This window comes from Anser anser (assembly GCF_964211835.1).
Source record: "Anser anser genome assembly, chromosome: 2".
NCBI lineage: Eukaryota > Metazoa > Chordata > Aves > Anseriformes > Anatidae > Anser > Anser anser.
The window spans coordinates 35,220,006-35,247,765 of record NC_139721.1 but is presented as its reverse complement, the minus strand read 5'-3'; the positions used below and the strand labels follow the sequence as shown (position 1 = coordinate 35,247,765).

The 27,760-nt window shown below is 39.1% G+C and overlaps 1 protein-coding gene across 2 annotated transcripts in view; it reads right to left on the bottom strand.

Annotated features, from left to right (window-relative positions):
- Positions 1-27,760, bottom strand: part of SLCO5A1 (solute carrier organic anion transporter family member 5A1) — an 81,473-nt gene that overhangs the window by 24,717 nt on the left and 28,996 nt on the right. For both annotated transcript variants that reach the window (XM_083823003.1, XM_083823004.1), the window contains 4 exons: positions 24,181-24,313; positions 18,536-18,762; positions 10,616-10,780; positions 5,627-5,825 (listed from right to left, as the gene is read on the bottom strand). In XM_083823003.1, coding sequence (XP_083679129.1) covers positions 5,627-5,825; positions 10,616-10,780; positions 18,536-18,762; positions 24,181-24,313 — 724 coding nt within the window. The remainder of the gene's footprint in view (positions 1-5,626; positions 5,826-10,615; positions 10,781-18,535; positions 18,763-24,180; positions 24,314-27,760) is intronic.

Sequence of the window (27,760 nt, the reverse complement as noted above, 5' to 3'; positions counted from 1 at the left end):
GAGGTGGGCTACTGGAAAAGCAGCTTAGTTTCAATGCACCTACTGTTGTAGACACACAGGATGTGTGAAAAACAGCTGCCCTGCTTGTTTCAGCAGAATGGATGCTATCAACTTGCAGTGAGGCTTCATGAGCTGCCAGAGACATCTGTCATGGGGAGAGGCACCTGTGCACACACAGAAACAGAGACCAGCCCCAAATGACAGCATTTCCTGAACTATTCTTTCAATCGTACGCAATGATTCTGCTCATTTCATTAAGAAGCTTTAACTGCAGGTTTGCTAAACATGCATACTGGGACAAAACCCAGAATCCCATCTGGCAAATTGCATTTGTTCCCTTCTCAGGGAGACTGTTCTGTGTCTCCGTGACACAATGCTGGTAAAGATAATAAAGAGAAGACCTTTCCTAGATGTGACTGATGATAAAAGGGACTCTAGTTCTTAACACTTTGTCTAAACTCGGTTATCCTCTCCAACTATTGTTCTGTGGAAAACTTGTGGTTTAGGAATAAAGTAAGAAAAGGGAAAGCATAAGGCAGGATATATTGCCTGGAGTCTTTAGATCTGTGACCTGTTATTTCAGGTATCCAGGCTTGGACTGAAACCTCACTGTGCAGTCTATGCACAGATACTAAAAAAGAGGTGGACCCTTTTCCACGAGGCTGTAATCTAAATTACATGAGGTTAAACAAAACAATGCCTGACTATATTTTGATAACATCTAAACACAGAATTGGTTCGCACATGTTTTTATTAATATCTATTTAGATTGCTGTAGTAACCTACACTACCGAACACCAAGGAAACACAAAGAAAAGAAAACCCATCACCTCACCACACAATTTCTCTAATGTTAATATTGGACTGTATGATAAAAAATGTTATCTTAACTTGATGGTAATATTTTTGGTTTGGTGTTGAACCTTTAAGACCCAGGACATTCCGGATCTGCAGCCTCCTCGTTGGCAAGCAGCTGGAATCACAGCAATGATGCAATTTTGGTGTAGCTGTCAAACAAGGGACCCTCTCACTGTGCTAGCTAGATTCCTTCTTTGTTGTTATTGTTCTGATCCAATTAGTCACTGCTTCCAAATTATGAGATCTGATTGGACTGAAAGAGATACAAGGGTAATAGAAACCTATACTGGCAGCACAAGAGGAAGAAATTTTTTGTTGTTAAGTGCCTCAGTAACTCAATTACATGTTTTAACCAAACTTTAATTACACCAAAACAACAGAAAGCAATCAGAAAGGGCCTGTTTTGATTCATTACATGCCAGAAATATGAGAGAGGGAATTAACTAATCCAGGAATCTGTCATTATGAGTAAGCTTCCTGGGAGTCTGTTTTAGTTACCTGATATCACAAAACATAGAAAAGACAGGTCTACAAACCACCAAAGTAGCTATTCTCTGCTATTTCCCCTTTATTCAACAGTGGTGAGGCCACACCTGGGGTGCTGTGTCCAGGTCTGGGCTCCACTGTACAGGAGAGACGTGGAGCTTCTGGAGAGAGTCCAGTGAAGGGCCGCTAAGGTGATGAAGGGCCTGGAGCACTTCTCCTGTGAGGAGAGGCTGACAGCTGGGACTGCTCAGCCTGCAGGAGAGGAGGCTCAGGGGGGTCTCATCAATTTGTAAAAATATCTGAAGGGTGGATGCAAAGAGAACAGCGCCAGACTCTTTTTCAAGGTGCCCAGTGACAGGGCAAGAAGCAATGGGCACAAACTGGAGCACAGGAGGTTCCCTCTGGACATCAGGAAGCACTTCTTCACTGTGCAGCTGACAGAGCAGTGGCACAGGTTGCTCAGAGAGGCTGTGGAGCCTCCTCCTTAGAGGCCACCTAGTCCTTGGCAACCTGCTCTAGGTGGTTCTGCATGAGCAAGGGGTAGGACCAAGTGACCTCTGGAAGTCCTTTCAACCTCAATCATTCTGTGATTATGTGATTCTTTTTGGATTCTCTCCAATTAATTTTTAAGAAATGCCAACATAGATTTTAATAATGCTGGGAGCCTTAGAAAGGCCTGCTTTATCTGGACTACGTATCATTGCACTGGTCTGCAAAATATAATCCCCCAGATTTCACAGCACGTCCCTCTGAAGGGCTAGGTGTTGTTGGCAGGCTGAGCTGTGGGATAGGAAGACCTGAACAAAGTTCTCAGTTGGATGTCAGAAACACATTTTCTGCTCTTTCATTAAATAGCTTCCTAAAAAGAGTGGCAACACACTAAAGACAGACTACTGTCAGTCACATATTTCTTGTTCCTGCTTTCCTCACTGAAGTGCTAAAACGTTCAATTTCCTCACGAAGAGTTTTTAAAGCTTCAGATGAGGTAGAGGATATGAGATACACAGCACCAAATGACTTCCATCTAAAGCTCTCAGTACTCTGCAGGATGCCAGCCTGAAACACCAACTTACTGCTGACGTTTAGCAATTGCAGATTAAGAAATCTGCTATAACTACTGAGGTTGAAATTGAAATTTATTGCACTGTGATATCACTTGCACTTTTTCAATAAGTTGCTCATTGGGGCATCTTTTGAGCATTTGGCTCACATCAGAGTCTCAGTGGCTGCACAACAAGTGAACTTGTTGAAAGCACTGCATGCTGTTTTTCTTCAATTTTGCTCTTTAATGCACTTTTATGCTCCTATATTAAGGTACAAATCTTAACTTTCTTCTGCCTACACTGTCGCCCAGTGTAGGGGCTGCAAGAAGACAATTTGCTGATTCAGGGCTTCCTATCTGGGTGCTAGTTATGATGCAAGAGAAGGGATGCCAAACAGCAGTTTGACATAAAGCTCTCTATACTGTGTTCAATATCAAACATGCCTTTAGAGGCAAGGCTGGGGAACTGAAAAACAGGCTCTGAAATGCTGAAATGTATAATATAGGGGTGTCCTTGACCTTCTTGATAACAGAGATGCTGATAAGGCACCAACAACGGAAAAACTGCTTGTGCCCAACATAAAACAGCAGAGAATCCTTGCATGTAGAAATGTATTCTAATCTGTGTGTGCCTACAGGTCCCATCCATTTCCCTTCAGCTGGTACAGTCAAAAAAATACTTAGTTATGAAGCATACTGAATCATAATGTATCATTGCCTACATTGCTCAGTGCTTATTTGCACGTATTTCTATGCTAACTAAAACCCAGCTTGTCCATCTCTTATGTGCTGGCTTATGTCTCAGCTTGCCAAAGGAAAAGAGCTACTTTTTTAAATGTAAGAGCAAAGAAAGGTAGAACTGAACATACAAATCCAGAGAAAATCACGAAAAGAGAATCTCCCCTACAGTATGTCTACACTGCTCAATGCAGCTGAGATCTCCAGGCTGCTGCCAGCACAGGTACCTCAGACAACAGACCTGACACAGCCATGCTAAGGCAGAGCACTGTGCAAGACAATTTACTCTGAACCAAACAGCTGTAGTGCTTCTTGTATCTCATCTGGTATGTTGAACTGGCTTTGATGTCCATACACTGTGCTGTGTGCAGTGAATGAAGAACATGTTTTATTAAACCTCAGAATGAAAGCATGCTTTTTTTGTTGCAAGAACAATTACATTCTTTGATGTCTGAGCAGAAGAGCTCCTTACCAAGTAAATGATTTGAAGCTATCAAATGATTGACCATGAAGAATAACAGAATTTTTACCATGTCATATTTTCAAGATGAATTTATGAGTAGTAGTGCTTCTTTATTACCATTTTTTAATCAGCTGATTTGATCACTGCACTAATAAAAAGTCATATAGCGCTGAGGCTGCAATCTCCTGAACCCTGATTTATCACATGCTGGTTATTCCCAATTTCTGATGACATTACTGCCTAAGCATACCAATTTTTATACTGATTTCAAAGACTTGATATACTTCAGTATTTCACCAAATTCTGCCATTACTATGTCTCATCTCTTGTAAGTAAGAAGAATTAGATGAAGATGTAAAAGAACTAATGCTACTGCACTTTCAGAACAGGTGTGGATAGATTCCTCTTTCAATTCATGCATTTACTGCAAATTCTATTTACCACAAAAATGAATTAGATACTCTTACAATTCTAATGTGAGTGTTCACATACCAATAGTTTGCCTTGACTTCAATTTCGGAATAGATTTAAATTAAAAAACACTTTTTCACAGGCAGAGAACTACAACCTTCTCATTAGTCAGACAGGGACATTCTCACTCACCGCACAGTTCAGTTCATTGCTATCTGAAGTTTATATTTTATTTCCTAATAATTTTCATTTCTTCACCTACCCCTGCAGTCTTTCAACAAACATCACCAGAAGATGGACAATTAAACTGTCCTACCCACCTTCCATTCCCATTTTCTCCTTCTTCAGCCCACTATGCTCAGATCAGGATTTACTGACCATGCTACTCCGCTCCACAGTTAGGCCATTGGCACTGAGATTTAACTCTAGGTATTAAGAACAAAAAGAATCATACAAGCTTTCCACCAGCTCAAGCCCTTCAGTTGCTCGTCTTCCTTGCTCTAGAATTAGGGTTTGACAGCAACTTAGTAACACACACAACATACAGTGCAATATGTTCTCTATGAAAACAGTGTCTATTTTCTCCCTCCCTTGTTTCCTATTCTTCCTCTTTGTTTTTCATTTGGCTTGCTCACTGCCCCAGTGTAGATTTTTCCTCATTTGATCATCCCTTTTCCTGCTCCACAATTCTTCTACAGTTTCTTCCAAAACTCAAAATGTTAAGCTGAGCCTTAAAACCAAGATATTGAAATGTCTTTGATACCCAGCAACTAGCCATAAAAAAGAGGCAGACATTGTCTCAGATGTAGAAGCGAAGTGAAAAATAATGATTCAGATAAGTTTGCACTCATCTGAAGAAATCTATTTTGTGGAAAATTTAATGTATTTCATAAGAAAAAAAATAAAAGCTCGTGATCAGGCTTGTGAGGAACTACCTTTCAGTGAAATACCTTCTCACAACTTTTACCACATTTTCTTGCTTCCAAATATCCCCAGTTTTTAAAAAATGGCCTATCATGCATTTCTTGACGTCACAGCCTAAACCTCTCACTCCCATTACCTTCCCACGTTCATTCTTTCTTGTTCATGACAGCCTTCTTTAAGGGTTATAATCTGGTCAGTGTCCCTGGCAAGCAATGGAGGGCCTTCACACAACTCGTTAAGGGGTTCAGAAGCAGCACACATCACGAATGTCAACAGCATATGCACAAATAATTTATCCCAAATTCGGACTGAAGACGTAAGATACTATTATGGTCATATTAAACAAACCTATTCGGAAATAATCTTTACAATCCCTTTAGTATTTTCACAATTTTCCTGAGCAGAAAACATTTTGAAACACTATCTAAAGTTTTGGCAATCTACACAGTATATTATTATTATCCTGTGAAATTCACTGAAATCCATCCTAATGCATTTTTCCATCCCTCAAAAAGATGAGTTATAACATAGACTACATTAAAAAACTGACGTAAAATGGAAGGGCCACGTAATATATGTTCATACTACAATACTCACCATATTCCTATTTGATCATGTGGCTTCTTCAGCGTATTAGCCATCAGCATTTTTTACATTTCTTTACCAGGCTTATTGGAAAAAGCTGGTGATTCAAAGATACTTACCCAGTTGTATAAGGTATATTTATTCCCCCTAGATTAATGCTTTCACATCCAACAATGAAGAGAGTTGAAAAGCACAGCAAAGACACACCACTGCAGATCATAGCCAACTTTGCAGACTCTCTCGCACCAAGTTTCAGTTTTTTGATAATGTAGCCGCCTAGGACAATACCAACACCAGCACTTGGAACAATAATCACACCTGCCAGGAAGAAATTCAAGTAACATTAAAACAGGATGTACAGAAATAGAATAAAACATAAATATTGTTTTAATTCCCTAATTAGATTACTATAAACGCTGTACTAAGATCTCCATTGTCTGATTCTCTGCTAGCTAGCAAACTGAGTCAGACTTTTCAAACCTCTGGAGTGTTGTCAAAGAATTAATAAAAGCCTCCTTATGATATTACCAGCAGCCAAAGCACTATAAGAGACCTATTGTATTTACAAGCAGAAACATTGCTTTGTATTTATTTTAGAATGGGGAGAAGGGATATGCATTGCTCCCGATTACTAAAAATATGAAGAAATCCAAATTTGGACATGGATCTTCCTCTTCTTACTCACATGATTTGGTCCAGCAAAGCACAGATGTTAACCTAAGGCAGGACCCCTGAAGCCTGCCCAACTGGGAGCACATGCAGGCAGCTGGCTGTGAATTCTGCGTTCTGGTAACTTGGCTCAAGTGGAATAGCACTTTCCTACATCAGCAGCCCCATTCATTTCAGCACAGCCACTCAAGGTCTAAACTGATCAAACATGATTAAAGAAATTAAGATATAAGAATTAAATCAAAGACAGTAAGTTTAAGTCACAAAAGAAAGTCATTGGTGACAGTTTGGCTATATGACACAAGGCTGTCCTTACTTCCCTGTGCCTGAGGTGTTAAATTTTTTTAACTGACATGTGAGAAAGACTTTAAATAAGGTCTTTGCTAATAAAGATGTGTATATAAATTCCATATATAAATATGGAATTTGAACAACTTTGGCAGCTGCATCTAGGGAGAAAGAGCTAAATACTATAATCCAAATTCTTAAAGATGTTGGTCTTGTTTCTAAAGAAGCCTGCAAGACTATCACTTGAAAATATCTTTAATATTATCACAAAGCAATGATATTCTCATATAATATTCTCATTCTCTGCTACTTTATGTAAAGGTGAAGGAGACGTTATCAAAATGTTGAGATTGAGAAAGCAAAAATAAGAGGTAAAAATAGTTGCTGCCTTAATTGTACTTCCATCACCAATGACATTATAAAGTAAAATGTCATTTCATGGGGAAGATTCTTAATAACAACCCATCACAGAATCAAAAAGTTTCAAAAGAGCAGAATTTAAATTTATAACCCTTTCTAGGAGAATTAAATGATTTCACAAAGTTCAGATCTGTTACTTCTCTCAAGTTTCAGTGAGTGAAATATGAACAAGGGAAGAGATGCCAATCCTTTCACTTGCACTGAAAATCTTCTCTTTAAAAGACAATGGTAACCCAGCCACCTAAGCCTGCCATGCATGCCCTGCTCTAAGAAGTCTACATCAGAGAAGCCCATGTACCCAACGAAGGCAGACTGGGATCACTTGTGATGGCTTCTGAAACACCCATGTCAGATGAACCAAATTCCATGAACCAAATCCTTGATTACACTAGTTACATGAATTAAGGATATACCTCAAGGTAAGGGCTTATTGGATATAATTAAACTTTGTATTTTATTAGTCCTTCCACCTTACAACTTAGCTTTGAGTTCTTAACATATTCTGGACCTGAATTTATCTTCTCGTTCGTATTCTCTTGAGGGCACGTATGTTAGAAAAGCCTGTCATTAGGTGTGAGACTGTGTGTGTCTATGTCTAGTTTCTTGTCAAAACTGAGCATGTAAGTATTTTGTGAGGCATTAGGTTAGTGGCTGTTCTGTTAGTGAGTTATACTGCACTGATGTTTGCAGACATCCTCTGCCACAAAGAGATTAGAACATAAAAAAGATTAGAACATAAATAAAGAGGAGATGAGCAGGAACAAACTGCCTGCCCAGGCTGTCTCTCATTCAGGAGGATGAAAAGGTAAGGGCAAACCTACACAGAGGAAGCATAAAGAGAAATTCCTCTACGCAAACTAGAGCAGGGGATGGAAAAGCCTTTCTGGGAGAAACTGGAAGGGCAGAAGCAGATTTAGCTGCTTGTGGTGAAAAGAGCAGACATAAGTGCTCATTCCTTCTTGCGTGTCAGGAAGGCTGAGAAGTTCCTTTGCCCCAAGTACAAATTCTTCATCCCTATGCTCTTCTCCTTTTCTGCAGGGGATGTAAAATCAGAAGTGATATACTGTCAAGGGAACGCTGCTGCTACGCTGCACTTCAAGGAGAGCTTACAGGGCAAAGCAAAGCATGTACATCTAATCAGGACACGCATTCTTCATTTTCAAAGCCATTTAGAGGAATAAAGCTTAAGATCTGATACTATGCTGTTGCACTGCACTTTCCTTCATTTTATAATGACAGTTTGGCTTACAGGAATTGTGCATGTGCCAAAAAAACTCCTTGCTACAGTGCTCCAAGGCAGTATCAGCTTTCAGTCAGCAATTTTCAGGCTTTGTCCCTTTTTGCTGTTGTCAGCTGCAGCACTTGAGGCTTTCCACAGTGGCAAAAGATGATATTAACAGCTACTAATAGTCTAGTAACAGAAAACTGCAATATTTGCTAAGAGGGATACACTTCCAAAGAGAATACTGTAGAGATTTTCAATCCAATTCTGTCTGAGATAATGTGCTACTACACCATTTCTAGAGCTAAAGGGGGATCCAACCTATTTGTAACCAGCTTAGCACAAGTTACCAGAGCAGGGCTTTATAATAGAGCAGCTCTTCCAATTACAAATTATTTGAACTCTAACTCTTTTTCACAAGTAAATCTTCTATCAAAGCATGAGAAATGTTAACTGTATTTGTCTAATAACTACCTGCAACCTAAAGTCAAAGTTAATTTGGGGGTAAATCAAGAAAGCCTGAAGGAGGCTACACATGGAAAACAAAATTCCAAACAAGACAAGACTGCAGCACAAACTGCACAAGTTCAAGACGTGAAATTTGGCACATGGCATTTTTGCTGATGATTAATGCCATGTTTGGTTAAAAACAGAAACAAATTAATTAATTCTAGCTAATTAAGGAATTGCTGCTTATGAATTGCGATGGAAAATGACCAACATAAAATTTGTATCAGTCACATAAGATTCAGCAAGGCAATTTTTATATAAAACACAGTAAAACAAATAAATTGTAAGTCCTCCTTTTGCTAACCAGAAAATTTTGTAAACTGAATGTGTCATTTATTAGATTAACTAACAGCAATCTAATGCAAAATCCCATTTCCTTTTCCCATTTTTCCTAGAAAAAGAATTTAGAAAATTAATAACAACTGTTGACATTCGTGGTAAGTTTAGGAGTTGGAGGTGTGGAAGCAGTGCTCACTTGCCCATGTTGAACATACAGTCTAGCTATTTCATCTTCTTCTGGTGCCTTAAAATAGTCTTTATCTACCAATTTCTAACAGGGGAAACTACACATCCCAACAACACAGGGGAATCTTCATATCCTCAGTAGGGTCACATCTTTTTTTTTCTTCTTTTAATGTGCTGGCTATTGAATGTTTTGGCTTATCCTGAGAATGGAGTGAGTTACTGAGTAGCAATCCCATTAAGACTCATTGCAGCAAAACTCCTAGGCATGTGTAGCTACATTAAACTTCAGGTAGAATCTTGGCTCCATCAATCAAATTTTCCTGCTTAGATACAGCATACAGGGATTTCATGCCCCATAAGAAAATCTTATCCTAGCAAGTTCTCAAACAGATGTCACCTCATGGTGCTTCTCTGATGCTTCTCCTCAACACTCTAGAGAAATTTCTCATGTTTCTTTCAGCCACTGTAGGTGACAAATGATTCCCATGTGTCTCTGTGTCTTGCCCCTATTTATCTCAGTACTTTTTATCTTCTCCTCATACTTCACCCATAACTTCCTCCCATAACTCACTCTCCATCTCACTATGCCTTCTCAGGTGTAATACCCAGAAACATGGGAGAGCAAAGAATTAACCTGCCTAGCATTAGCAGCTATTCTGTATGGGAAGCAGTAAGGAGAAGGCAAAAAGATGCTTATAAACAAAAAGAAGACACTGACTGAGACAAGTGTCTCTGATGCACTTAGGAGAGAAGGGAGATGACCTTCCTGCTGTGGGCCCCAATTCTGCACAAAAATTTAGTTCCTTCCCCTAGGGGAGCTGCAGGTGGAGCTCATCCCTCCCTCATCCCAGAGCAGTTATGAAGCTGCAGAACAGAAACTTTGAAGCTATGTTAATAGCTGACTTGGCTGAACTTTACTACGGCAGCAGGGGAAGTACCACAGCTGCAAAAGAGGGGCCTCAGACCTGAAATGCCAGGAGAGGGAGCATTTGGTGAGCTCTCCTGACTAGGCTGGATTGCTGTGTGCTCAGTGTTAATACACAATTAGGGAGAAGACCATCAGCCTGGAGGGGAGAAATGAGTAAAGGAAGGATGGTACAAATAAACAATTGGTCACTGGAGAGAAGTAAAGGTTATGATATTTTAAAGATCAAAGAGGAAGTAAAATTCACATAAAATAAGAACAGTTTTAAAATATCTTTTAAGCCACACAAATCACAGCAACACTCCTGGGCATTTTCTAGCTTGTTTTTGTTGCTTTCTTTCCCCCTGAAGGCTATTAACATATTAGAAAATGTCACTATCTAGGCTTATGGGAAAAAAAACTCTTTAACAATATAAATAGGTTCACATTTTACTAAACAAATATAGCAAACATCAAAGAACAGCCTGAATATCTAATAATCACAAATGCACAAAGCTGAATTGAATAACCTGCTCTAAAAACCATGTTCGGTTCATTCCTATATTGATTTATTTCATCAGCCAAAGAACAACAACCCTTGCAACATTACACTCATTGGCAATGCCTTACCAGTGTAGATGCTGGCATTGGAAGCTGGGATGCCAAACTGTGACTCGATGAACTTGGGAATGAAGGTAATAAAAGCTGTAACAATGGCACTCTCAGCTGTGTATGACAAACTCACAAAAAGGAATGTCATGTTGCTTAAGATCCTGACAGCTGCTCTTGGAAGCTCTATAAAGTGACAAAAATGAGAAATGAATGTTATAAATAATGAGCGAAAAACAAAAGCAAACTGGAACAAAACAAATTGATTTTCTTTGAGATGGACTGTAAATAATGGCTTGCTAGCATCTGGCTATTTGCTGAGCGGAAGGGAGAGTGCATATTTTGCATTGCACTCTTTGCTGATTGCTCTTACACTATCTCACTGCATCGCCCCAGGGCTGCAGTCCCATTTTTCACAAACAGAACTGAAGACTGCTTTAACAAAAAATGTCTAAAGAAACAGAGCCCACGCAGTAACAGTAAAAAGCTAGGGAAAACAGCAAGAAATTGTAGCAAATTTGGAATTAATCTGATGTCTTATTTTGAAATAGCACCCTGCTGAACCGACAATACTGAATTTTGCACTCCACATGAGGAAAAAAGACCCCATACCCTTCTGTAACTTACTGCTTAAAAGACCACACTTGGAAAGCTGGGGTAGTAATACTATAATTTGAAAACGAAACCAAAAGATTTTATATTAAACATTTTTGTACATGATTAAAAAATTTTAACAATGCATGCAGACAAAGCATACTGAAATAATAATGTCAATATCAATGAATCTCAACATACATTACATACAACTAATATTCCCAGAAGGGATAAAAGAATCAATTAAAAATGAGAGCATATCATTAGCTTAAATTGAAAAAGTGTTCATAGATGTTGCAATTATCCTCAAACCAAATACCAAAACCCCATGAAATTCAGAACTGTAGTTAAAAGAAACACTTAAATCATTTTAATTCAGTCCTTTAGCAATGTCAAGGTGATGATAGCTCTATTCACGACTTTTTTTCTTTTTTTTTCAGATTAGATGGCACGATTTTTAAACATTTTTTTTCCCTTGGGGCTTCTACCAAGATCAGATGTTCTGTCCAAGCATGACAAGTATTATTTTCAGCCCAACATTAGCTTCCTACTTTTCATGTGAACTGAACCAAAGCCCACTGAATTCAATGCCAAGAATGCCCATTAGAAATATAATGTATTGAGTAAATGCAGAAGAGCAGAACTCCTGAGCAGGAACATTACTGAAGCTAAAAGTTGTCAAGTCAAAACTCTGTCTCATTTACTCCATTGACTCCAGCAGGTTATCTGTATAAAAGCAAACAGAGTTTAGAATCCTGTCAAGTCGAAGCTTGTCAGACTGCAAATTAGCACCTCAGTTGTCTGACTGCATCCAGTCTTAGCTTATGCCAGTTGTCAAAAATAATCAATTCATTATGAGTATGGGGTTTATAATTTTAATGTAGGCAAATGCTCTCTCGCTGCCTCTATGAAGAAAAATATTAAATGTTAAATACTAAATTTGCTGGAAATAAGTGATGAATAACCTGTATTGAGAAGCACTGATAAATTTGAATCTTGATGTTTTTAACCTCTTAGTGTTTTTTGTTTTTGTTTTAATTGTGGCACTGTTTACAATTGCAGAACAGAAAAACAAAAGAAAACACAAGCCTAAGGCAATATAATATCAACGTGTCTGCAATATATGTAATGCAGCTGTCCATGTGCAAAAATTACATTACAGTATTGAGTACCAAAAAAAAAAGTTTACTGGTATTTATTGTCAAATATGACGCGTGTTCAAAATACAACTGATCAAAATTCATTTCGTTGTCCAAGAGGAAATGAAAGGGATAAAACATCAATGATTTACAATACCTTTAGCCCTCAAACCTCATCGACTTTTGCTTTATGTCTGTTTTTGGTTTAGTTTGGGTTGGGTTATCTGATAGAGTCATAGATGCAAAGAGAAACCAAAGAACGAGAAGCTTTTGCAGAGCTTCTCATGAGGCTAAGATGATGCAGTTTAAGAAAACTGCTGCCACAGGGTTGCAGTGGTGCAGCTGTAGCAGGATTTCCCTGGGGACATGGTGCGGGATTGAATGCCTCTCCCTCAAAATGACAGCAAACAGTTACGACCATGCTGCTGCCACTGTGAGAAAGGAGTCAAGAAAAATAAAGTGTGTCAGGATCAGATCTGCTAGAAACTGAGCTATTGGGTGTTTTTAATTATGAGCAGCAACATTCAGTTGTCTGGGTGAGGAGGGGATGACAGAAACGCTGGCAGAGAGACCATGCACTGGCTGAGGCAACCCATCACAGCACCAAGAGCCAGAGCTGGCAAATGCACGATACCAGCCTCAAACAAAAGAGACATCTTCATCTTACAAGATCTTTTCCCTCCTGGGAAGACAGAAATGACAGAAGGGGAACAAAGAGCAAAAAGAGAAAATTTTGCTCAGAGAAACAAAAAAAAAGCCAACATCCTCTAGGACTCCTGGTTGGCCCTTACCCTTTTTTTTTGTATCAATGCCGACTCAGCAAGAACACAAATTTCCCTGTTTTCAAATGCAGCAAATAGATAGGACATCTTTACTATTGCTCCAACTCTGTCCTCCCTGCTGAAGTTTTAGTGAAAAAAACACAAAAAGGTATATAATTGAAAACTTCTTACAGAAGTGAAGGTGCCTGCTCAGTAACAGCGAGTGGCCTTACCATCAGCCAGCCACTCTGTCAGTGTACTCTAACTTTGTTCAAGGCTATTAGGATCACGTATGATACGTACACAGACATACAACTGGTATGAGTAATCCAAAAAAACCTGAGAAAAACAACAGCATCTTTCACATTTCAACCTCATAATACTGACTTAAAGTAGGTGTTGGTGGAAGAGTGACTTTGAGTAGGCCTCCTAAAAAGCTTTTCACATCAGACAGGTGTTCACGTGCTCAATAAATGTGGAAGAAAATAACAAGATGGTAACTTTCAAAGACTGGACATCACAAAGAGAAATGTCATTTCACTAGGATGATGAATTTGGTGTTCTCTGTAGAAACAAACTAGAAGTCTCTGGCCCAGAACTAAATCCAAGGTCTCTGCTAAAATTATTATTTTAAAGGACCTTGTCCAAATATAATACCTAGTAAAGTTTAGCTCTTCCTGGTAAAACTGATCTTCGGGAAAATGTATGGTTTAGAATTTTTTAATCTAAAGATACCAAACAACTAATTAGATAAACAACTGCGGAGCTATTGAACATTTTGCTCTGGCATTCTGATGTAAAGCTGTGCTTTCTGTTAACTCCTACTTATATCTTTCAGGGTACTGAGTACTCAGCCTAAAGGTCATTATTAATTTGAAAACTAATTAGCACATTCAAAACTGGATTTGTACTGCTAAATAGATAAAATTCAGAGTGTCTTGGAATAAGCACAAGTTCTCTCAAACCCATGTGAAGGATTCTCCAGGGAACAGCTCTGTTCTGATTGCTGTCATTTCTGGCATGAAATAAATCAGATAATTCCTGTATGCTGCACCAACGCATGCAACCTGTAGCAGTTGAGACTTGAAGCTCTTTGTGATTTCTGAAGAGCAACTGTCTGATACACAAGGAAAAGTTGTAATATATTAAGAATTTTTCAAATAAAAATGCATATGCAGAATTGGCTTTTCCCTGGTTTCCTCCTATGATTACAGTAAAATCCTGTGCAACAGAACCTATATTACAGTCCAGAATTTAAGAATTCTAGTAAGAAGCAAGAACAATAAAAACCTTAAGGATCCTTTGTACTACATAATCAATCATGCATTTAAAACATTTCAATGTCACATTATTTTTGTGTGACTAGCCATAGGCCTAGTCTCTCATTTCAAGGTCATTATTAAACCTGTCAGGTTCAGATTTTTAGTAGGTCTTCAAAAACCATCTCTCCTTTTAGCAAGTGTGTAGCAGAAACAAACTTCATTCTGTCATTTGAACAAATAAGCCTCTTATCAATTACACTCCTAAAATGGAAGCAATAATTCAGTATGTCTGCAAATACATTCACTCTACTGTGAAGTAATTAAAAATTTAAATTCTTTATTTTATTATAATTTTTTAAAATAACATAAGTATATAACTAAACATAAATTGGAACCTGCCTTGCTGGACTGGTTTGCTAGCTTACTGGCAGTTTTCTTCCCCTGCTGCTCTTTTGCCATATTTTACCTCTAGCCAGTACTCATTCTCTTTCACTGGTGTGCGGGACCACTGCTTGACTCATGGTAAGGGAAAAGCCTAAGAAAAATCTGCAAGCAATACAAATATTTGTAAATACTGCTCTAAGCAAAACTCTTAAAGCACTGCAAACAGTATTTCAATTAAAAAAAAAAAACATGAAATAATCCCAACTTTATCTCCTTTACCATAATTTAATTTATATTCTTTTAGCCCTGTTCTTTTACATCTAGCCAAAGGTGAATACAACCAGGGGAATAAACTGTCTGGCTCTACAGCACCATCCTCTTGTGGCCCACCACAAATCCCCTTGTAAGGGTGACACACCCATCAGCAAGGGGATCTCCTTCCCACCAGTGCCCAAAGCCCTGACAGCTCTGTCCAAGTCTGCAGCTTTGAGAGTGGCTTCTGCCGTACTGAAGTCCCAGGGACAGCTTCTGCATTCGCACGGTACAAAGCAGAGCCAATATGAGACAGAATTTTGGTTTTTGTCAGAATGGAAATTACCATTTTCAGTCACACATGACTATTTGTTTGCTTTTGAGCAGCTTCTCAAGGCTCCAGCTAATGCTGCTCATCACTGCATGGGGCCATGCCAACCTTTTGTATTTCGAGTCCTCCAGGATGACAGAAGCCAGGAGCAGGGGGAGCGACCTGCTCGAGGTCAGTAGCACGGCAGGACCTCCAGCCCGCGGTCTCCTGACCTCTCTGACATTTACAGGGCTCACTGAGCACCTCTGCGCACAGCCCAGCATCTCCTGCTTTTGTGCTGATTCTTACTGACTGCTCTTCGTCTACCGCAGCAACTTCAGTTGGGTTCCTCGGGGGAGCACTTTAGCACTTCACATCCCCCAGGAACTTCTTTTACCTCGGCTGATACCCTGCCATGCATTATTATCCCATCTCAGTCCCCGTTCAGGATTGACTGGGAATGGCATACGACAGCTGGCAGACGTGAAAAAGCTGACAGGAAAATTGCACTTTTAAGAGGCTGGGCTCAGAGATAATACTGCTTTAAGTACACATATATAGGGAAAAAAAAAAAAAAAGACTATAAAGTACATGCAATTAACACCCATTAGATTAGATCAGTACATTTTAGGTGAGTGATATATGCATTTGCTTTCTTTACTCTGCTCCTGTATCCAATTGCATAGTCAGTTGCATTATAGCGGTAAGAAAAATGGACTGCAGAAACAGTTTCTATGGTGCAGAACCCTAAGGGTATCCATATAATAAATGAAAACAGAGTTTTTGTTTGCTCGAGTTCCTGATTTATCTGTGTGTGTGGGATTGCACTATGACTTCTTCATTATAAATCTTCTTTATCTCATGTTATTTATACTACCTCCATTTCTTCCAATAAACAACATCCAATTTTCTTCCTCCGATGACCTATTTAATGCTTTTGATACCTGCCTCAGAAGCATTCTCCCTCTCACTTTGTTTACTTGCAATATAAATAGGAAAAGACTGAATTCCAAACCCTTGTGTCTTGAAAAATGAGAAAAAGCAAAGATGGATCTATATTTTTATCTGATTCTAGCTCTATCATGGGCCAACATAAAGCCTAGGTCACTGAAGTTGGAAGATACTTGCAATAAATGATAGTGTTTTATATCTTCAGCCTGTGCTGGCAGCTATTGCAGGAAAAATGACCCTAGCTCTCTCCTATCACAACTTTTCAATTCCTTTTCATTCACCTAGAAAACTAACTTACATGAAATTAGGGCAAGTTACAGCAGGACAAGGTTTCCCAAGAAAGACAATGTCAGATCAGAAGATCAAAGTAAACAGTCTCTTCCATGAGACTTTCCCTAGCAAAGATGCACAGATTTTACAGGTTAATGGCACTGACCTCTGTCATGACAGACTGCGACATCACTGATATTTATTAGTACAGAGCAGAAGATGTGACCTACTAAATCATCTGTCTCCCAGCTATTGCCTAAGCAGAGTTTCTGCCATAACATTCTATTAAAAGATGAAGCCCTGAAACTCAATGGGAAGTATAAATTGTACGCTGCATCTCAGAAGAAGCAATGCTAAATGACTTAGACACATGTGGTCCTTTTTCCTTCCCATTATAAATGAAATTACATCAACTGAGAAGCTTGAAGCATGATCTCATTCCATAAAGCCCACTTAAACTTGAAAAATAATTAAATGACAGTGCATTCCTGCTGCAGGCCCTCTTTGCTAGGGCAAATGACACCTAATAGGAAAGCTATTATCAGCTTATAGCAAAATACTTTTCTCTGTGTTATCTCGACTCGCTCAGTGTCTTTCTGACATGTGGAATACAATGCTGTTTTTCACTGTTCCACATGGCAAAGTTTCTCTTCTAAAGAAAATGAAATGTTTTGTATAGGAGAAGCTCTAATTTGGAGGCACAAGTATTATTTTAATTCAGGATTTTGTCAGTAGAAGGTATGCTACACATTTAGGCTGATATATACCTTAGACACTTACAACATGACCTGGAAGGTGAAATTATGTCCAGAAATGGAGAACCAGCATCAGGAAAATCCTCCAGATGCAGAGTTTGGCTGAACACCTGTATCTTTTCCAGGCACACCTACAGGATGAAGCAGTTACTCTACTGTGACATTGCCGGCAATGGTTAGAAAGGAGTCCAGACTGATCTCCTGTTCCTACCTCCCTGACCTAGTTGAGAATGCCTTGATGCCTTGACAGGAGAACCCCACAACTACTTTTGCTAGGCAGAGGCCTATAGGTTTGAAGGCCCCCCCCCAAAAAAAAAAAAAATGTTTGGAGTACAAATAATGTCTAATGACACAAATGACTTTTCATGATTTCTCTTAGTCCTAATTGCATCAGAGTATCATAAACCTGGAACACTCAGCTTTCATATCATAGAAATCAGGGTGGACAAAACAGCATTGATAACACAGAGGCATTAAGTTTCTTTCATTTTTGTCCTGTACTATTCAATATTACGACACTTTTAAGCCTACATTGTAAACTTCTAATTTACTTGCTTCACATTGATTCATTTTTAACAGCACTGCATTTCTTCCCATGGCATTTTATCCATCACTAGTAGTGACTGTTAAATATCACATTAATATTTTACTTATTGAATAAAATAAAAATCACATTACTTGTCAATCTTTAGAACTCTTCTTGTTTCAAAATTAGCACTGGTTTCATTCATTCTCGCCTTTGGAAAACAAAAAAAGCTTGCAATACACAATAGCCAGGTAATACATATGAAATAAAACAATCTTCTCCAGTTACCTTGCTAAAATACATGAAGGTAATTTAACTCACTTACTAGTATTCCTTTTTACTTGTTTTGCTTCTTTTTCAGAAGAGCACTTTACACACAATAGTGTGAAGGACAGCTTAAGCAAGTATGACACCTGCAAACCACAAGGTGCACAAATGTGCCAGGTAATAGAGGTCATATAGTTTCATACAGTTATATGACCTTACAGTTTGTCATATAACTATAGCAAACAGAACATCTATTTGTCACTGATGCACAATAAACACTTCAATAATTTAAGTAAAGGGATGTCTTACTCTTACAACTGTACTTTGTAATTCTAAAAGACCGTCAATACAAAAACATAGTATTAAATACAACATGCAAAAAATCTGCCTTCAATTACACTTCACACAACCCTAGAAGATGAACCTGTAAACAAAATTTAAAGCATTTAAAACTTAAAAACAAACCTCACCTTTAACATTTTTTCCAAATCCCATAGAGGCAGGAACTGCACTGTCTGCTTGTATTTTGCTATTTGTTTTCTCTTTCATAACTTCGTCATCACTTGAAACATCATCAGAGTTCATCTTCTTTTTCTTTTTCTTTTTTTTATGTCGAGGAGGAAGCTTTTTTGGAAAGGTAAACATTGGAAATATCACAAGGAGCATTGCAATGGCACAAAGGAGAAATCCACTCCACCTAATGCCAGGAGATAGGAACAGAAATGAAAGCCAATGCATTACATGAAATAAAAACACCAAAGTGATTATTACAGGCTGTACTAGCTGGAAGGACAAATTTGCAAAATATGGAACACTGAAATTAGAGTAAATTAATTGAGTGGAGGGGAGCTTTTACTGCATTGAAACCTTTTAATTAGAAGATGTTTCTGTTGGCTTTTCTACTGATAAAGGTATTTACACAGAAACCAGCAAATGGTTTCTGAAATACTGCCAGGTTTGAGTTCCTGTAAGTTTTCCCTTCTGATAACTAGTCAGTACCAACCTCTTAGAAGTAGGCATTCACTTTTACTTTGCCTTTCTCAGATAATTCACAGTAAAGCAATACAGCATTTCTCTGGAGAACACGAAAAAGGTTATCCATGGCATTATCCATGGCATGATGTCCAGGTGGATATATCAGGGCTAAATCTGTTCTGCTTTCCAGTGCCAAATTCTCAGTGCGCTGACTGTCCAACCCTCTCCCTTCCCAGTTAAGAGCTCCCGAAGCCTGGCAATGTGCTGCAGTTCATGCCAGGGCTTACGCCTAGGACCTTGCAGCTCTGCCCTGCTACCATGACCAGAAATACCCCTTCACAAATAGATCCCTCTTCTCTCCCTCTGTTTTATAAGAATGGGATAAAATCAGCCCTACAAAGACCCCTTGGCTCACACTAAACGACTTGGGGCCTACCCACAGAGGAGGATATGGGCACGGGGTGCAGTGCCAGAAACGGGCCAACAGTAAACACACAGTTATCCTCCCTGAAGCCACAAAACTTCAGTAACTTTACCACAGCCACACAGATGGGCAACAGGGCCTTACCAGACATGCAATAGGGCCTTACCAGAAAGTAAACTAGAGTTAACCTTCCACAGTCAGAAGGCAGGTAGTGCAGTATAAGGTAATATAATTTTTCCTCTACGTTTTCCTCTACTGGAAGACTGCAAGGAAACATGTCTAACTCACACCAATGCTTCCATAAAGAAGGATGACCTCTGAAGTCACCCACAGAGTTCTTCCAATGTACTGAAAGCATGGGTCTCATTAGGTACTAACCTAATTTACACCTTTGCTTGCAAGTTTCGTTGAAGTTAATCACCTTACTCCAACATTGAAGCACAACAATGAAAGTTTGAAGCTCTTTGCTTTCAAATCACAGTTTGTGGGACAAATTTTGTATTTTCGTACATCCTTTACCCTTAATAAAGTAAGCTACCTCAGGAAGCTACTAATTAAATATTTGTGCAAATTTTAAACATTCAAAAGTATAGAGGAGACAGGATTTTTTGCAGAACAAACAAAAATGTTTGACATGACTTTTGCATTGCAAACATATTGCAAACTATATTTTTAAACAAAAGCTGATCCTTACACATGTGTAATGGTTTGTGTGATAACAGGTTATGCAAAGGCAAACACCAAACAAACTTCCATGTGCAGCACTGATTCTGTTAGGAAGATTGTGCAGGGAGCTTTTGTGAGGCAAATCTAAGTTACTGAAAGTTTTCACTTGTTTTGATATTACATAAACAGAAAATCCTCCATTCACTCATTTTAGCTGATAAAATACATAGATTAGAAACCAGTCTTTCAGAAGGATCAGTCAGCACTATCGGATAGGGAATAAATCGCCAGGCTGAATAAAAATGTAGGAACATCCCTTTCAGGACCTCAAAGGCAGAAGCTGCAAAGCACTGATCAAAGAAACAATCTGTGGCAATAATAGAGAGAAATATGAAACCACCCACTCAGCGGGAAACAGCAAAGGAGACAGGGCCTTGTGATGTAGCACGAGATGAAATTCAAATCCAAAGGGACCATTATGGCAGCATACCAAGTGCTGGAGATGTCACAAATACAGCAGTGTATGTAATTATGTGCACTGTCTACATTTCACATCTTCCTGGAGCAGTATCAAAGAACTGGGAAACAGACAAAAGAGGATATCAAAAATAATAAAGACACCTACAATGGGAAATGAGAGGTCAGAATGGGATCTGTATTAATTAAAAAGCCCTTGATTTCCTGTGTTCTTGAAGTCAAAGAAAATATGCAGAGGAATACCTCAAAGACATCTGCACAAGCCCTAAGACCTCAAATAAAAGCAATTAAAACTAAGGAAGGACCAGACAGTGCTGGAGGAATTCCTTTAAACTTCTTCCACTTGCGTGGAATGATGATGAAAGACGATATAAGAAGATCCAAGTACTAAACAGATTCAGAACTAGGTAAACACTTCAAAAAGTGTCAGCAAAAGAAAAGTTGATTCAAAGCATTTGACAGACTGCCAAGGGCTACTCCACAACTAAGGAGATCCCTATACCGCACATTAGCAGTTCTTAAAGACAACAACATGACAGATGATTTCTAACAGATGTCCCCACAGTTACCACACTTGAATAAAAAGCAGTTTTAAACATTTGATGGGATGGCAAAGACAGCTGGCCTGTAATTTAGCCCAGAGCACCTACAAAAAACAGGTGTGCAAAACCCAGGTGTGCAACCCAAGTTCTGTGAAACAAGGAAAATCAAATCAGAAACAACCCTGAGAGCAGCACTTACTTTATCAGGTCTGACATGAGATAAACCAGGTTGCCTGTCCTGCATATATGCAAAATACCTCTTCGAAAGGAGCAGCTTAAGTAAAAAATAGACCTCTGAGCAATTTTTGTTGCTGCATATCACAGTTGCTATATTTACTATCTTGTCTGTAATCATTGCCTCCTTTAATAGTGGAATTTTTCCACTGGTCCCTGTGATAAGTAGAATTAGGAACCTTACAGCTATAATAAAGGAAAGATGAAAATCAAAGACAGTAATTCACTTCAAAGGAGACGAGGCTGAAAAATCTCAAATATGACTGCCCATTAACTTATCTCAACTGCACTCTACTTTTGAAAAGCATGTCAGCTCTCTGAAGTAAGTGCTAGACTACTCTTATATTTCAAATTGTTAGATTACATACATAAATATAAACTTGGCTACGTGGCATTTCCCTGCAAGGAGAAAATGTCACAGTCCCAGAAAACAGACTTCAATGGAAGGAAAGTCTACACTTTCAGAGCCCTCTGTAACCAGGCAGTCATTAAGTAACAAGGGACAAAGGACCAGTTGTCATACCATTAGGGTTGTAATTTTAAAGGGTAGACAAAGCCTCAGAAAAGAGAATAATGCACAGATGCTCTAAGCACCACTGAATTTTTATTATAAGCCACGACAAATAGTGAAATTAATTACCAGAGATTTGACAGCAGGCAATACTCTTGGGAAAGTTAACAGAAAAAAAAAATAGAGACCCAAAAACCAAGAGAGTAATACAACGAACTGGAACACCATTTGGCAGTAGCCAATCTACTGATTTAACCAGCGTGATGGAAAAAATGAATGACTTTTACTTTTCTGTGCCGGCTAGAACATGACTCGCCTGCTGAGATCCTGTGACAGCTGATTTCCTGCCCTTCCTTCAGTCTTATTTGCATCACTTCTACCAGCACCCCTGTCCAAAACTGAAATCACCAAGATACATGTTCAGGTGATATTGGAGTTACATAAAACCCATTTAGCACTTTAACGTAAAATCTTCCAAATGCACAAACTAGGCTCTTTAGTCCCTTTTGCTTGCAAGGCCTGGCACAGGAGATACTCTCACGGCCTGAGCACAGAAATATTTGTATGAGGTGACTTCTCACCGCTACTCCCACAGATTTGTTGGCTACAGCACTCCTGAAGGATGCTGAGGATTCAACCCTGGCACTCAGTCTTCTGAGGGAGGGAAATTGAACTTGTAATTCATGAGAAAGGACAGGCATTTTTTGGCAGATCTCTCTTATACACTTGGCTATGGACAATGTTACAGATATCCAAGCTAGCTGTATACTAGCAGTAGTGGCAGTCCATCTGCTGCGGCACTGAACTCGGTGCACATGGCCTGAGAAGCAGCTAACTGCTTTGGTTATGTCCATGCTGCTTTGGTTATTTTATCCTTAACTCATGTGTTTAAGCTACAACCACAGAGATATGCCCACACTACAAGGCAATAACATCAGTGGTTACATTATAGACAAACACAACAGTAAAGCTTGCCCCACTTTCACCTAGCCCCACTGATTTCAATTAATGGATACATTTATGGTCCTGTTCAAGATTTCAGTTGAATAACTGAAACACTTCCCTAAAAACACATGAAACATAAGAATTTTACTAAGAATGTATAATAATTTGCTTTGGTTTCAAATCTCTTATTCAGAATTAGTCAAAGCACTTTGTAACACTGTAGTACATTCACATCACAGCTCTTTCCTGTGAGATATGTCAGTATATAAATGAGAGCACAGAGTCGTTAACCCCAAGGTCACAGGTGAACTGAGCACTCAGGTTTGCTCTTCTCTCACTGAAAATTCAGCTAGACCTGTGCAGCAATGCTCTTGGGCTAAGTAAGATATATAAAGCGGTGATAAACCTTCAAAGACTTAAGAACACTAAAGAATGTTTTTTTCACATCAAACTGTCAGGAATGATCACTGTAGGATAAACAGAAACAGATATGGTCTAACTGAAGTGGCATAGCGACAAATACTAATACAGTGCACAAGAACTGAATCTGTACTCTATACAATACTGGGGTCAAGAATCAGAGAAAAAACACATCAAAGATGTGCTGAAACAAAAGCAAGCCCCCCAGCTTCTCTAGAGAGCCAACAAAATGATTGGAGGATGCTGATAAGCTCCTTGAAATAAACCACCAGCACAACTAACAGCTGAGATGCACAGTAGGGGCACAGTTCCTCCTGAGATGACAAACTTCAGTCTTTTCTGGGCTTGCATGAAGATTTCAAGACATATTTATGAATTATCTGAAAAAAAGCCAGTCAAAGCATCCTCAAGACCCGCTTCCTCAAGAAGACATTTCCAAGCAGGCCACATATCAAAGGCCACACAAAGACATCATCTAAGGATTATGGTCGTTACATCTCAGCACTGCTGGAAACCTACTATTTACTAGAGAATAATGTGATGGTTTATATCATCTGCTACTCAAACACAATCCATCATCCAGAGTTACAAGGCCAGAAAGGCCGTGTTCTGACACCATCCTGACAACAGTAAACGAGTTTACTATTTCTCATTTGAGCAACAGAGTTCAGCATTTCTAGCTGCCTGTTTTGGAAAACCAAAGCTGGGATTTATCCAGCTTCCATCAGGAAGGGATAGGTCCTGGGAAGCAGCGACCTTGATAACCTCATAAAATAATCAATATTCTGTGCTGCCATTTCTGTGCTGAGTGCTGTCAATCAGCACCCACAGTGTCAGTCAGAGCAAGTTATGATTTCCCACCCTGTCTCAAGTCCTTACTGGCAATTTAGAGAGTAGCTCTGAAAAATGCTTGACCCTTACCAGTTTCCAATGAATCGGGGATCACTCTGGTCAATATAAACAGTTGTCCTAGGATCAACATAGAAACCAATAAGAAGTCCTCCCAGTAAGTAGCCAGCTGCAGGACCAAGTGCTCCCATTACATACATGATGGCTGAGGAAATAAAAGATCAGAGTTGTTAATCAATAACACTTCAGTAGTTATTTGCATGTAAATTGGGGACCTAAAAGTGAAAGATGCCTCTTAAAGCAAGGAATTTTGTACCCCAGAAATTTCAGAGCCCTTTTTTGCAATCTTCAAAGGCAGCAATTTCTGTATAAGTAAAATATCAATAAGGAAATTACTGCTTTCTGCACATTTTCAGTCAAATTACAGATGGAAGTATACACTATTTTGGCATTTTGGATGGAAAGCAGATATCATTTTGACAATATTTTTCATATTTGGTAACATTTCCTTTGAATAAAAACTTAAATTTTAAAACATTAACAGAAAAAAATATAAGTAATGGTAAGCAAACAGAAAAGTGAAGAATAAAAATAATGTATGGCACCAAAGAACAAAGTACAATGTTCCAACTTAGTTACCATCAGATTAACACTGGATTTTAAAGAACCATCAAAGTTTAGAAATCAAATACTCCTATTTTGGAGATTGACAGAAATATGTTTTTATCTGTGCAACCACAGACTTGGCCCTGTTGTACACACTGCTACCAAGAGATCCCATATGCTATATTTCCACAAGACTCCTGCCTTGTTCAGGACATATAAAATTTTAATGTTATTACTAAGGAAATTTCCTAATTTAAAAAACCAAGTTAAATGAAGAAAAAAAATCTCATTTGCAAACATACAAGCATATATTTTACAACATCGTTGTTCTGAACATTGGATGACAGCAGAATCCTTATCACCCAAAATAACAGAGTAGGCTCCTGTCTGCTGTGTCTTGTACACGATACTCTTCACAGTGGAGCCTCCAGTTCTTGCTGTTCAGTCATCCATTGAGAAAGCATCGCAGCTTCCATTTGGCTTGTGTGCCAGTGCCGTCAGGAGCAAGGGTGAGACAGAGGCAAGAAAAATTGCAGATGTGTTTCATCTTAGAGTGGGGCCAAGCTGCCACTGGACCTCGGACCCAGGAAAACTTTCTGCAGCTCGCAGTACAGACACAGTTGTGAGACACGAGCAGGAGCAGACAAAAACATCTGTTGCTTGCTGACAAGAACTGACCGCTGAGATTTAGAAATCCTGCTCTCGTTTCCAGCTTTTGAAAGGTAGACAATTTAAAGGCTATCATTTGTCTTGCCCTTAAATACTGTCAGTTCCACTCCTTTCCTCTTCTACTTCTGCAAATCCCAAATCAACTTCTCAACTAAGCCAAGGTCAGTTACCTCAGCCTTAAAAATAGATACCTTTACCAAGATCCATATATTCTTGACCACACAACCATAGCTATCTTCCAGAAATTGTTCTCATATTCTCCATCTATTTTCTTCCTTAATGCATTTTGCAGCACTCATCCCTTTTAACATGCTGCTCTCCTGCTTCCCGTACTGGCTGTCTGGAAGCATGAAAGACCAGACGGGTTATAAGGGATGCTCTTTGCTGTACACTTCCATGTCTGAGACCACAAAAAAATCAAACTCCAGCAGCACAGCAACATTTGCTTAGGTGCTGCAGTCTCACTACGCAGCACATCAGAAGAAACCTGATTACTGAACTATCTGATAACAACATCTTCACTCCAAAATCTCCACCTCCACGTGGTTTCTGCGGACCAGTTGCTCTCCCTGGCAGTGTGCTGGCTCCATACTGTTTGGTCCCGTCCTCAGTCAGACATGCTGCAGCCTGGGGTTGCATAACGGGGTTGTAAGAGCTTGGGCTTCTGTGCTACCAGGTATAGCAAACTATATCTCACAGGCAAGACAACTAAAAGGAAATCAATAAATCTGCCTGATTAAGCCAAAATAACTTGTACGTTTTCCTCTAATGTTTTGAAAGAAGAGAAGGAAAAGAACAATCTCTTGAGTAAGAAGGTGACATTTATCAAAGAGCTAGAGTGTGCAAAAAAAAAATCACAGAAGCTACCAAAAAAAGTAAACTGCGTATAGAAAAAAATGTCTTCAGACTGCAAAGTGATTTATTACTTTTAAGTTACTCTTTCTTAAACACATTTTCAATTTTTATGAAACTGCAATTTCACGACTAGATTTCTCTAAAGTCGTTTTTGCATAATGGTTTCCAGAACTGTGTTCACTATTTAAATTTATTCCAGACATGTTCCCCTCTGGATTGATTGCAAACAATCCTTTGCATGTGTAAAATGCTCCACGAGACATTGTAACACTGCTACTTAATGGTAAGTGGTTAGGAGAAAAACACGCTAACTGTTATTTGTAAAATCCACATCATAAGGAAGGGAAAAAAATAAAATAAACTCATTCCACTATAATAAATTATGTTCAATAATGTTTCATTGGAAAATTGATTCAAACAACTACAGCAACCTCAGGTCCCTAAAAAGTTTACAGAAAGGAAGCACAAAGGGAGTAAAAGAGTGACCTAAGCCATTCATTTCAGCATTCAGAAAAAATACTTATGCTGTATTTATTCAGCCTCAAGTCCACTAACGAAATAGGCAAAATGCAGCAACTGTTTAGGTTTAGAAGTACTACTCAGCACTTGCATTATATATACCTGGTAACCTCAGAGGATATTCTTAGTAAGCAGGAATACTGTAGAGTAAAAATAAAAATATCAGTGTACGCTGTGCTGCTGTAGAGTAGGGGATGTTGCCAACCATTTCAAAAGTATTTTTAAATTACTATATGCTGTTCAGATTTCAAGATTTTTTTTTAATGTAGCTTACAGATAACATGTAACATTCTGGATTTTTCAGAAAATGGGGGTGCCCCACATGTCTGGTCCAGGGCATAAGGAAACATGTGAGCACATGAGCTCCACAGCTGCCATTTTAGGACACCTTGCAGCACCTTCTCCAGCACCCAGTAATGACCACTATCACAGACCAGATACCAACTGCAGTAAATTGATCTGGATTTCTAAATAGGACTAAAGGTACCGCATGGCAAGTAAAATATGCGAGTATTTCAAAATGGGGTACTTGAAAAAGTCTGCCCCAAACCTTGCTGTCAAAGTGAAGGTGGAGCCATCTCCAGGAGTCAGCATGGCAGGTTGCTCTGCGATCCTGGACCTGCGGAAGTCTGATCACAGACTCCATGATATTGCACCCCAGTGCCTGGGAAAACTGATTCCCAAAGAGGCCACTGAGAATGGTGGATGATATAGAGAGGAAACTAACGAGGAAACAGATTCAGTCAGGGCATCATCAAACCTGAACCCTCTTCACAAACAGAAGTTTCTGCGGACAACTGCTCCGTAACGTTTTGCACTGAGGCCACCAGAAGGTCTGCAGCTTCCTGATGAAGAAGGTTCTGAAGCATGGAGGTGATGTGGGAGCACCTTCCTTTCAGCCCCCTGCCTGGCATTTCAGCTAGCCCTCTTTGGGCTGCCCTTTTTGGGCCACAGTCGGGTCTTGATCTAGGAAGATGCTCTGATTTAACTGCAGAGAAGTTTT